Source organism: Ranitomeya imitator, chromosome 2 (genome assembly GCF_032444005.1).
Source record: "Ranitomeya imitator isolate aRanImi1 chromosome 2, aRanImi1.pri, whole genome shotgun sequence".
Classification (NCBI taxonomy): Eukaryota; Metazoa; Chordata; class Amphibia; order Anura; family Dendrobatidae; genus Ranitomeya; species Ranitomeya imitator.
The window spans coordinates 43,259,043-43,271,271 of NC_091283.1; the positions used below are offsets into that span (position 1 = coordinate 43,259,043).

The 12,229-nt window shown below is 45.1% G+C and overlaps 1 protein-coding gene across 1 annotated transcript in view; it reads left to right on the forward strand.

The window, feature by feature from the left end:
* The first annotated feature begins 2,827 nt into the window (after window positions 1–2,827).
* LOC138666231 (uncharacterized) overlaps window positions 2,828–12,229 on the forward strand; it is a 38,587-nt gene continuing 29,185 nt past the window's right edge. The window contains exons 1-2 of the mRNA XM_069754466.1: window positions 2,828–2,866; window positions 3,238–3,480. Of these exons, the coding sequence (XP_069610567.1) occupies window positions 2,828–2,866; window positions 3,238–3,480 (282 nt within the window). The remainder of the gene's footprint in view (window positions 2,867–3,237; window positions 3,481–12,229) is intronic.

Here is a 12,229-nt window from a genome sequence, read left to right on the forward strand (position 1 = left end):
GGATTCGTCTGTCCATAACACTTTTTTCTAATCTTCCTCTGTTCAATGTCTGTGTTCCTTTGTCCATATTAATATTTTCCTTTTATTAGCCAGTCTCAGATATGGCTTTTTCTTTGCCACTCTGCCCTGAAGGCCAGCATCCCGGAGTCGCCTCTTCACTGTAGACGTTGACACTGGCGTTTTGCGTGTACTATTTAATGAAGCTGCCAGCTGAGGACCAGTGAGGCGTCGATTTCTCAAACTACAGACTCTAATGTACTTGTCTTGTTGCTCAGTTGTGCAGCGCGGCCTCACACTTCTCCTTCTACTCTGGTTAGAGCCTGTTTGTGCTCTCCTCTGAAGGGAGCAGTACACACCGTTGAAGGAAATCTTCAGTTTCTTGGCAATTTCTTGCATGGAATAGCCTTCATTTCTAAGAACAAGAATAGACTGTCGAGTTTCACATGAAAGTTTTTATTTTCTGGCCATTTTGAGAGTGTAATGGAACCAACAAATGTAATGTTCCAGAATCTCAACTAGCTCAAAGGAAAGTCAGGTTTATAGGTTCTCTAATCAGCCAAACTGTTTTCAGCTGTGCTAACATACTACACAAGGGTTTTTAAGGGTATTCTAACCATTCATTAGCCTTCTTACACAGTTAGCAAACACAAAGTACCATAAGAACACTGGAGTGATGGTTATTGGAAATGGGCCTCTCTACACCTATGAAGATATTGCATTACAAACGAGACGTTTGCAGCTAGAGTAGTCATTTAACCCATTAACAATGTATAGTGTTTTTCTGAATCATTTAATGTTGGCTTCATTGGAAAACTGCTTTCTTTAAAAAATAAGGACATTTCTAAGTGACCCTAAACTTTTGCACGGTAGTGTATACTGTATGACGAACGACGTAAGAAATAAGTAAAACCAATTCTTCACATGCTGTTTTTTTTTTTTTTTTTTTTCTTTTCATTCTGCCTCCCAAAGATCGCAGTAAGGCTCGGTGTACAAGTATCCTGCGCTTGCATCGGGATTTCCGTGTAAATATCTGAAATACGTGAATCAGATGGAACCCCCAGTGAAAGATTCCCTATGATGTAATAAAATAATTCCCTCCAACGGCCACAGTTTTGTGCACTTCCGAAAAGGACACGGCTGAACAGAGGCCTGACGGTGTTCAGAGTAACTCTGCTGCCTCATAGTGAATGGATCCCTTGGGGTTTCATCTGAATCACATCACTCAGAGATTTAGATGGAAACCCCAAAGTGCGTGCTCAGCGTAGCGCACCGGATAACTGATCCAAAACGTTGTGTAAAGTGTTCCCAATAAAAGCTTCAACTCAATCCACAAATAGAGCAAGTCCTCACATCTGTCTGTTAACGGAAATATAGGGGGCTTCCACGTTACTGGTAGCACAAAGGATCTGGAAAAGCTAAATGGCTCCTCGCTCCCCAAAATAAATTCAGCAAATTCTCCGCTCTTTAATCCAAATGCCCCCTCCCTTCTGAGCCCCAGTGTGTCTAGACAACATTTAAGGCCCACGTTTGGCATTTCTGAAGCAATGAGAGCCTGTCTAACTTAGGCTTCTTTCACACTTCAGTTGTTTGGCTTCAGTCACTTCCGACATAGTGACGGATCCGTTCTAACGGATCCGTTTTTTTGACGGATCCGTTACTTGGGGGTTGTCTGGGAAAAAAATCTACTTTTTGAGCATGCGCAATTGAAAAAGCAGATTGGGGCGACGGATCCGCCGAAATGACGGTCGTGACGGATCCGTCGCCCATAGGCGGCCATTCTATGGAATGGCGGACGCGACGGAGCCGTCGCGATCCGCCATTTCGGCGTTGACAAAAAAACGTTATAATGTCCGTCTATGTCTAGATGACATCCGCCAAATTTCGACAGATCCGTCGCATGGCGGATGGAACGGACGACCATCCGTCACAATCCGTCGCTAATGCAAGTCTATGGGAAAATAACGGATCCGTCAAAAAAAAGACAGATCCGTTATTTGAGGAAAATGGCGGTTTTAGACTGACGCCAAACAACTGAAGTGTGAAAGAGGCCTTACTGGTGCATGTCTCCAGAAGCATGAGCTGGGTACAACATACTGGTCACTACAACGTACTGGTCACTACAGCGGCAGTTTGCAATTTACTCGGACTCCCATGACAGCACGACGAGAGAGGGGATCCGCCCATTAGGAACAGGAAACCTACAGATACAAAAGGGTGGTACCTCTCCCTTGCCTCAGTTGGTTTCCTGTTCCTGAGGGGACGGGTGCCTACAGAAGTAGCCCAGGCCGGCCGGCCGATTACGGTAGCGGGGGGGTCTCCTACCTCGGCCGGTGCGGAGATCCCTGGAGACGCCACGGTGGTCCTTGCTGGATTGCACGTCGGTGGCGTTCGCAGCAGGGAGCGGAGTCCGGAGGATTTTCCTGCATCCATCAGCGTCGGCGCAGGTAAGTATTTCCCCTTGTTGGTGCAGCGGTGCGGCATGGCTGCGGGTGCCGGGCTCAGATGTGTGGAGTGAGCTCTGGAGCGCTGCCGATCCGTCCCCGGCGTCCTGCGCCGCTCTCAGCATGTGCTGGAGCGTTTCCGGGTGCGGTGACGTGGGGGGCGGAGTTTGGTAGCCGCTTCCGGGTCGCCGGACGTCTGCGCATGCGCAGTCGATCCAAGATGGCGGCGTCCATCGCATCTGGACGCCGGTTCGTCCAACAGCCCTCCTGCCCTCCCTGCTGTGTCCGGAGCCAATAGGGATAGCGCTGGCCCATCTGCTGACCGGATCCAAGGGGGATTTAAGCAGGTGGCAATGTCAGAACCCTGCTTTTGGTCGCAATTCGTCATGGAGAGTGGTGGTGAGCAGCAGCAGCTGTCAGACGAGGTGCGTCAGAAGCCCAAGAAGGATAGAGGCGACCAGCCCAGTCGCAAAAGCTCATCCGAACAGGGATCTAGAGCTTCGACTAGCAAAGAACCCCCTCGGATTCCGGTACTTTACTTTGGCGCACGGGTAAGTGATCTACGTGAAAGTTCACTCTGTGACGCAGCCCCTCATACTTTATTTTTCCAGGGGAAGAAGAGTACGGGGAAATCAAAACATAAGGAGTGTGCCCTCTGTGGAGTCCCCTTACCTGACTCTTGTCCTAAAAAGTTATGTGCCCCCTGTATACAACAGACGGTGAGGTCTACAGGAGTGGTTGGGTGGAAGTGACTTTAGGTCAGATAGTAGTTATCACCTATATTGTCCTTCCTTAGGTAGCAGAAGAGTCCGTGAAATCGGCAGGCCTAAGGGAAATGATCCGGATGGAAGTGAGAGAATCACTAAGGTCCCTATCCCAGGCAGAAAGCTCGAAGCATAAGTCCTCTCTGGACTTTAATTCTTCAGAAGAGGAAAGAGAAGAAAGTACCTATCTCTCTAGTCCTCTCTCCTCTTCATCAGATGAGGAGTCTGGAAGATTTTGTCTACCCCTGGATAAAGTTGACAAGGTGGTCAAATCAGTTAGAGGCATGATGGGTATAGAGGAACCCAAATCACAGCCCTCAAAACAGGAGTTGATGTTTAGTGGATTAGATCGTAAAAAACATAGATCTTTTCCGGTAAATGAGAAGATCCAAGAATTGATCCTCCGAGAATGGAAAAAAACGGAGAAAAAGGGGGCCTTACCGCCAGCTTTAAAACGCAGGTATCCCTTTGATGATCCGGTTGTGGATACGTGGGATAAAGCCCCGAAGTTGGACGCGGCAGTAGCAAAAGCGTCAAAGAAAGCCTCATTACCCTTTGAGGATATGGGGTCCCTCAAAGATCCTCTAGACAGGAAGGCAGATATCTTCCTAAAAGGTACCTGGGAGATGGCGGCAGGATCCCTCAGACCAGCCGTGGCTGCAACATGCACAGCCAGGTCATTAATGGTCTGGCTAGATCAATTAGAATCTCGGCTTAAGGACGGTGCATCCAGAGATTCTATTTTGAAAGCGCTACCAACAATCCAGAATGCTGCGGCCTTTCTATCGGACGCATCTGTGGACTCTGTCAGAATGGCGGCTAGAGCGGCAGGACTATCTAACGCGGCTCGCAGAGCCCTATGGTTAAAGTGCTGGTCAGGTGACATTCAGTCCAGAACTAAGCTATGCGCCATTCCGTGCGAGGGACAATATCTCTTTGGTCCAACGCTGGATGAGTTACTGGAGAAAGCAGGCGATGACAAAAAGAAGTTTCCCAGTCTGTACTCGGCATCCTACCGCCGACCCTTTAATCGAAGAAGGTTTGGTCGCGGGAAGAAACGCGGGTCCTCTCCCACTAGAGAAAGTTTCAGATGGGAAGACAGACGCGGTAGAGGTACGGGCTACATGTTTCGCCGTTCCTCTAAGGATCAGAAATAACCGGACCAATGACTAGCGATCCCTGTGGGGGGTAGACTGTCAGCATTCTCCTCAGCGTGGCTTGACATTACGAACAGTAAATGGGTCAGAGGCATTGTTACTAAAGGTCTAAAGCTGGACTTTAATCATTGGCCTCGAGAAAAATTTAAATTAACCCCTTTACGTTCCTCCCCCTTGAGCAAGCAGCTCTAGAAGCAGAGGTCATGAACTTATGCTCTAAAAATGTATTGATGGAAATCCCAGATTCAGAAAGAGGAAGGGGATTTTATTCTCCTCTTTTTCTGATAAAAAAGCCAGATGGATCTTTCAGAACGATCATAAATCTAAGATGTCTTAATGAATTCCTGGTTAATGAATCCTTCAAAATGGAAACAATTAATTCCGCAATAAAAATGTTGTTTATTCACTGTTTCATGGTAGTTGTGGATCTTAAAGACGCATACTATCATGTTCCGATACATGAAGATTTCCAGAGGTTCCTGAGAGTAGCTGTGTCAGTGGGGGGTCGCATTCGCCATTTCCAGTTCAGAGCACTCCCCTTTGGCTTATCAGCGGCTCCTAGGGTATTTAAAAAACTGGTGGCTGAGGTCATGGCGCACTTACGAGAGTCCGACATCTTGATCATTCCCTACTTGGATGATTTCCTTATAGTAGGGAGCTCAGCAGACCATTGCCTGTCCCAGCTAGAAACAGCCACCTCCAAGCTTAAAGGGACTCTGTCACCTGAATTTGGCGGGACTGGTTTTGGGTCATATGGGCGGAGTTTTCGGGTGTTTGATTCACCCTTTCTTTACCCGCTGGCTGCATGCTGGCTGCAATATTGGATTGAAGTTCATTCTCTGTCCTCCATAGTACACGCCTGCGCAAAGCAATCTTGCCTTGTGCAGGCGTGTACTACGGAGGACAGAGAATGAACTTCAATATTGCAGCCAGCATGCAGCCAGCGGGTAAGGAAAGGGTGAATCAAACACCCGAAAACTCCGCCCATATGACCCAAAACCAGTCCCGCCAAATTCAGGTGACAGGTTCCCTTTAAGCGGCTGGGGTGGATCATAAATTATGAGAAATCTCGTTTACAGCCTCAAAAAATACAAAAATTCTTAGGTCTGTTACTAAACTCAGAATCCCAACAGTGTTGTCTTCCACCTGACAAATTATTACATATCCAGCAACAGGTGTCTAAGGCAATTGACAAACCATCCATGACCCTTAGACAGGCTATGTCACTATTGGGTTCCTTAACCTCTTGCATTCCCGCTGTCCGTTGGGCCCAATTCCACACCAGACCGTTACAATCCGAGGTGCTGGCTAATGATAGAATCTTACAGGGGTCCCTGCAGAGTCAGATTACCTTAGGTCCAAGAGCACTCACATCTCTTAGGTGGTGGCTAGTCAGTAAAAACCTATCGGCGGGAGTTCCCTGGGTGTCTCAGGTAACACGTGTTATAACAACAGATGCTAGCCCTTCGGGTTGGGGAGCACACATGGATGACATGATGGTTCAGGGTCTATGGCCCCCTCCCCTAACATCAGCCTCCTCCAATCATAAAGAGGTAATGGCAGTAGAGCTTTCAGTGAATAAATTCCTCATATGTCTGCAGGGTCATCATGTCAAGATCCTATCGGACAACCAGGTGGCGGTCGCATACATAAATCATCAGGGTGGAACTCATTCCGAGTCACTGATGAGAGTGGCGGATCGTCTATTCCAGACAGCGGAAAATCACTTCTTATCCCTAACCGCTCTACACATAAGAGGAAAAGAAAACGTCAAAGCGGACTTTCTAAGCCGCAACACCTTGAGGCAAGGGGAGTGGTCCCTAAACAATTACGTGTTCGATCAGATTGTCCACAAATGGGGACATCCAGAAGTGGATTTATTTGCTACCAGGGACAACCGGAAGACAACAAAATTCTGTTCCCTGAATCCCAGGGAGAATCCTCTAGCGGTAGATGCTTTTCTGATCAATTGGGATTTTCAGCTGGCGTATGCATTTCCTCCACTAGGCCTGTTACCCTTAGTAGTCAGGAAGATAAGAGAAGATCGAGCCAGAGTTATATTGATTGCCCCATTCTGGCCCAGAAGGGCCTGGTTCACTTGGCTCAGGATCATGTCAGTGGAGGATCCCTGGGTACTTCCGGAGATTCCGGATTTGCTCTTCCAGGGTCCGATCAGTCATCCGCAAGTAAAGAACCTTCATTTAACGGCATGGATTTTGAAAGGGCGTTACTAAAAAACAAAGGGTTCTCCCCGAGTTTAATTGAAACCCTTATGAAAAGTAGGAAGCAAATAACCACAACAATCTACGCCAGGACCTGGCGAAAGTTTCTGGCCTCTTCTGATTTCAAATTAGAAGAAGGAATACCTATAAAACAAATATTAGAATTCCTGCAAAAAGGCTTAGAGTTAGGTCTATCCACTAGTACTCTAAAGGTACAGGTCTCGGCCCTAGGGGCTCTATTCTCCTGTAACATCGCCAATAATTACTGGATCTCAAGGTTCATTAAAGCATCTAGTAGGTCTAGACCCATACATAAAGATAGATCTATGCCCTGGGATCTCAACTTAGTCCTATCAGCATTGACTAAAGAGCCGTTTGAACCTTTACAATCAGCTTCAATTAAGGCCTTATCCCTTAAAACAGCATTTCTGGTAGCAATTACATCTGCCCGTAGAGTAGGAGACATACAAGCTCTCTCCAGGGTTTCCCCTTATACAGAGTTTCTACCAGACAGAGTAATCCTCAGACCGGACCCAGCCTATTTACCGAAAGTGTCATCACGGTTTCACAGGTCACAAGAGATAATTTTACCATCCTTCCTCCCCAATCCTGCTAACCCTAAGGAAGAACTACTCCATACTTTAGACGTTAGGAGATGCCTGCTAGAATACATCTGTTACTGACACATGGAAGAAAGATGATGCATTATTTTTATCTTTCCAAAATCCTAGAAAGGGACTCAGGGTATCAAAATACACGCTAGCAAAGTGGATTAGGGAGGCTATCTCTTTGGCTTATACTGCAGGTGGGGGTCCGGCTCCGCAGAATCTGAGGGCGCATTCCACCAGGGCCATGGCTACATCCTGGGCGGAAAAGTCTGGAGTGTCAATCGACCAGATATGTAAGGCGGCCACATGGTCATCCCCGTCCACCTTCTTTAAACACTATAGGTTGGATTTGGGGGCTTCCTCTGATCTCACATTCGGGTTAAGGGTGCTACAAGTCATAGTCCCTCCCTAAGGTAGTTTTACATCTCTGTAATTCTCTCGTCATGCTGTCATGGGAGTCCGAGTAAAGGCCCCTTCACATTTAGCGACGCTGCAGCGATACCGACAACGATCCGAATCGCTGCAGCGTCGCTGTTTGGTCGCTGGAGAGCTGTCACACAGACCGCTCTCCAGCGACCAACGATGCCGGTAACCAGGGTAAACATCGGGTAACTAAGCGCAGGGCCGCGCTTAGTAACCCGATGTTTACCCTGGTTACCATGCTAAAAGTAAAAAAAAAACAAACAGTACATACTTACCTACAGCCGTCTGTCCTCCAGCGCTGCGCTCTGCTTCTCTGCTCTCCTCCTGTACTGTCTGGGAGCCGGAAAGCAGAGCGGTGACGTCACCGCTCTGCTTTCCGGCTCACAGCCAGTACAGGAGGAGTGCAGAGCGCAGCGCTGGAGGACAGACAGCTGTAGGTAAGTATGTACTGTTTGTTTTTTTTTACTTTTAGCATGGTAACCAGGGTAAACATCGGGTTACTAAGCGCGGCCCTGCGCTTAGTTACCCGATGTTTACCCTGGTTACCAGTGAAGACATCGCTGGATCGGTGTCACACACGCCGATTCAGCGATGTCTGCGGGGAGTCCAGCGACGAAATAAAGTTCTGGACTTTATTCAGCGACCAACGATCTCCCAGCAGGGGCCTGATCGTTGGTCGCTGTCACACATAACGATTTAATTAACGATATCGTTGCTACGTCACAAATAGCAACGATATCGTTAACAATATCGTTGTGTGAAGGTACCTTAAAGCATTAAGCTACTTACTGGTAGCGGCATTTCTCGGAGGCCCATGACAGCACCCTTAGTTCCCTCCCTATTCACGTGGGGGTTGCACTTCCTATAGTTGTATATATCTCACATATGATACCCAGTTCCAAATATATGGCTGAAATTTTTGTATATAATCTGTATATAGTGTATATTTTTTGTGCCACTAACCGCGGTAGTCCTCTCAAGACTCTGAAATACAACTGAGGCAAGGGAGAGGTACCGCCCTTTTGTATCTGTAGGTTTCCTGTTCCTAATGGGCGGATCCCCTCTCTCGTCGTGCTGTCATGGGCCTCCGAGAAATGCCGCTACCAGTAAGTAGCTTAATGCTTTTCACTCGGCACCATCCATTGCTGCTTGTTTCTGTAAAATATCCATGGAGTCAAAATCGTCACTACACCTGTAGATAAATTCCGCAAGGGGTATACTTTCCAAAATGGGGACACTTGAGGGAGGATTCTACCCTTCCAGTAATTAGGGGCTCTGTATATGGAATCCGCAAACTGTTCTAGCAATCTGCACTCCAGGAGGCAAATGGCGCTCCGTCCCTCCCAAGTCCCGCCATGTGGCTAAGCAGTACAGTACAGCCACATATGGGGTATTGCCACGTTCAGTAGAAATTATGGGACAAATTTTAGTGCCATATTTACCCTATTTCTCGTGTGAAAATGTAAAATCTGGGGCTAAACAAAATTTTGTTGTATTTTTCTTCACTGCCCTATGGTGTAAAGTTCTGTGACACACCCGTGCTGTCAATATAAGCACTTCTCCCCTAGGTGATGTCATTGAGAGGTGTAGTTTGTAAAATGGGGTCATTTATGGGGGAGGGGGGTTCTGGTCTGGCAACTTGGGCTCTCCCAGTGTGTCATGGGAACTGCAAACCATAACAGTAAAATCTGGGGCTCTTTGCCTTCTGAGCATTGCACTGTATCAGAAAAATATTTCCCGATTTACATGTAGGGTATTGGCACACTCAGGAAAAACTGGACCTCAGTTTGTTGTTAAAAAAAAAAAAATTCCTTTTAGGCCAAAAAAAAAAATTAAAAACTTGGGCCTAAAACAAAATTTTAATGGTAAAAATGTAATTAATTCTTTCTTCACCGCTCAGTGGTATAAAATTGTGAGGTACATGTGTCAGTGATCTCTGCACCCCAAGATGAATTAATTGGGCAGTGTAGTTTGTAAAATGAGGTAACATATGGGGGGGTTCTATTGTTTCGGCACCTCAGGGTCTCTGCCAATGTGACACAGCACCCTCAAACCATTCCAGCAAAATCTGAACTCCAATATGGCGCCTCTTCCCTTCTGAGCTTTGCACCGTGCCTCAAAAGTAGTATTCCCCCACATGTGGTATCGGTGTACTCAGGAGATAATTGCACAAGAAATTGTATGGTGCAATTTCTCCTGTTACCCTTATGAAAATGCAAAATTTGGGACCAAAATAACATTTTTATGAGGAAAATGTGATTTTATTTATTTTCATGGCTCAACATTATAAACTTCAGTGTTCAAGGTGCTCACCACACATCTAAATACATTCCTTGAGGGGGTCTAATTTCCAAAATGGGGTAACTTGTGGGGGGTTTCCACTGTTTAGGCACATCAGGGGCTCTCCAAATGGGACATGAGGTCTGCTAATGATTCCAGGAAATTTTATATTGAAAAAGCCAAATGACGCTCCTTTCCTTTTTAGCTCTGCCGTGCACCCAAACAGTAGTTTTCCCCCCACATATGGGGTATCGGTGTACTCAGGATAAATTGCACAACAAATTGTATGGAGTCATTTCTCCTGTTACTCTTACGAAAATGCAACATTTTGTACTAAAACATCTGTGAGGAAAATGTGTTTTTTTTTGTTTTTTTTTAAATTTTCACTGCTGAACATTAAAGGCTCAGTTATTTCACAGAAGTTTATAATGTGCTCACACACATCTAGATCAGTTTTTCACTGTTTAGGCACATCAGGGGCTCTCCAAACGCGACATTGCGTCCACCAATTTTTCCAGGAAATTTTACATTCGAAAAGTCAAATGGCGCTCCTTCCTTACGAGCCCTGCCATGCGCCAAAACAGTGTTTTTTTGTTTTTTTTTCCCTCAATTGGCATGCTCAGGAAAAATTACACAACAAATTTTGGGGTCCATTTTTCATGTTACCCTTACTACTTCATTTTTCTCATATTCCAAAAATTCCTGTGATGCACTTGAGGGGGTTAATAAACTTCTTGAATGTGGTTTTGAGCACCTTGAGGGGGTGCAGTTTTCTGATTGGTGTAATTTTTGGGTATTTTCTGCCATATAGACCCCTCAAAGTGACTTCAAATGTGAGGTGGTCCCTTAAAAAAAAAAAAATGTAAATTTTGTTGTAAACATTAGAAATTGCTGGTCAAATTTTAACCCTTATAACTTCGTAACAAAAAAAAATTTGTTCCAAAATTGTGCTGATGTAAAGTAGACATGTGGGAAATGTTACTTATTAAGTATTTTGTGTGACATAACTCTGTGATTTAACCCCTTCAAGTCGCGGCCCTTTTTCGTTTTTGCGTTTTCGTTTTTCACTTCCCTCCTTCCCAGAGCCATAACTTTTTTATTTTTCCGTCAATATGGTCATGTGGGGGCTTATTTTTTGCCGGACGAGTTGTACTTTTGAATGACACCATTGGTTTTACCATGTCTTTTACTAGAAAACGGGAAAAAAATTCCAAGTGCGGTGAAATTGCAAAAAAAAGTGCAATCCCACACTTGTTTTTTGCTTGGCTTTTTTGCTAGGTTCATTAAATGCTAAAACTAACCTGCCATTGTGATTCTCTAGGTCATTACGAGTTCATAGACATCTAACATGTCTAGGTTATTTTTTATCCAAGTGGTGAAAAAAAATTCAAATTTTGCTTAAAAAAAAAAAAAAAGGGCCATTTGTCACCGCTGGAGCCCACATCAAAGGGGGTGACACGGCATGCACAGTAATAGTACGGCGCATATCGTCAAGGGGTTAAGGGCATAAAAATTCAAAGTTGGAAAATTGTCTCTCGGAGAGGGTCTGAAAATAAATGAAAGAATAAGGGTATGTGCACACGTCAGGATTTCTTGCAGAAATTCACCTGACAAAAACTGAACATTTCTGCCAGAAATCCACATGCGTTTTTTTTTTTGCGTTTTTGACGCGTTTATGGTGCGTTTTTTGTGCATTTTTTTCCCAAATGCATAGAATAGCGGAAAAAATGCAGAAAATCCGCAAAATTAATGAACATGCTGCTATTTTTTTTTAACGCGATGTGTTTTTTTCGTGAAAAAAAACGCATCATGTGTACAAAAATTGCAGAATGCATTCTAAATAATAGGATGCATATGTCTGCGGTTTCTAATGCGGTTTTATCGCGTTTTTATCGTGAAAAAAAGCGAGAAAAAAAACTGAACGTGTGCACATACCCTAAGGCTGCCATCTCACTATCAGTATTTGGTCAGTATTTTACCTCAGTATTTGTAAGCCAAAACCAGGAGTGGAACAATTAGAGGAAAAGTATAATAGAAACATGTCACCACTTCTGCATTTATCACCCACTCCTGGTTTTGGCTACAAATACTGATGTAAAATACTGACCAAATACTGATAGTGTGACGGCAGCCTAAGGGTTATGGACTGAAGCTTAAAAGTTGCTTTTTTGTGCTTTTTGTTAATGCAAATTTTAAGCTGTGTTTTACAGTGCCAGCAAAAGCTATAAAACTTCAGAAATCTCATGCACACACATTGGTTTTTTTTTCCTTGCTGATTTGGGAAAACTGCGTATTTGCTAACTGCAGCATGTCACTTCTACCAGTGTTTTTTGC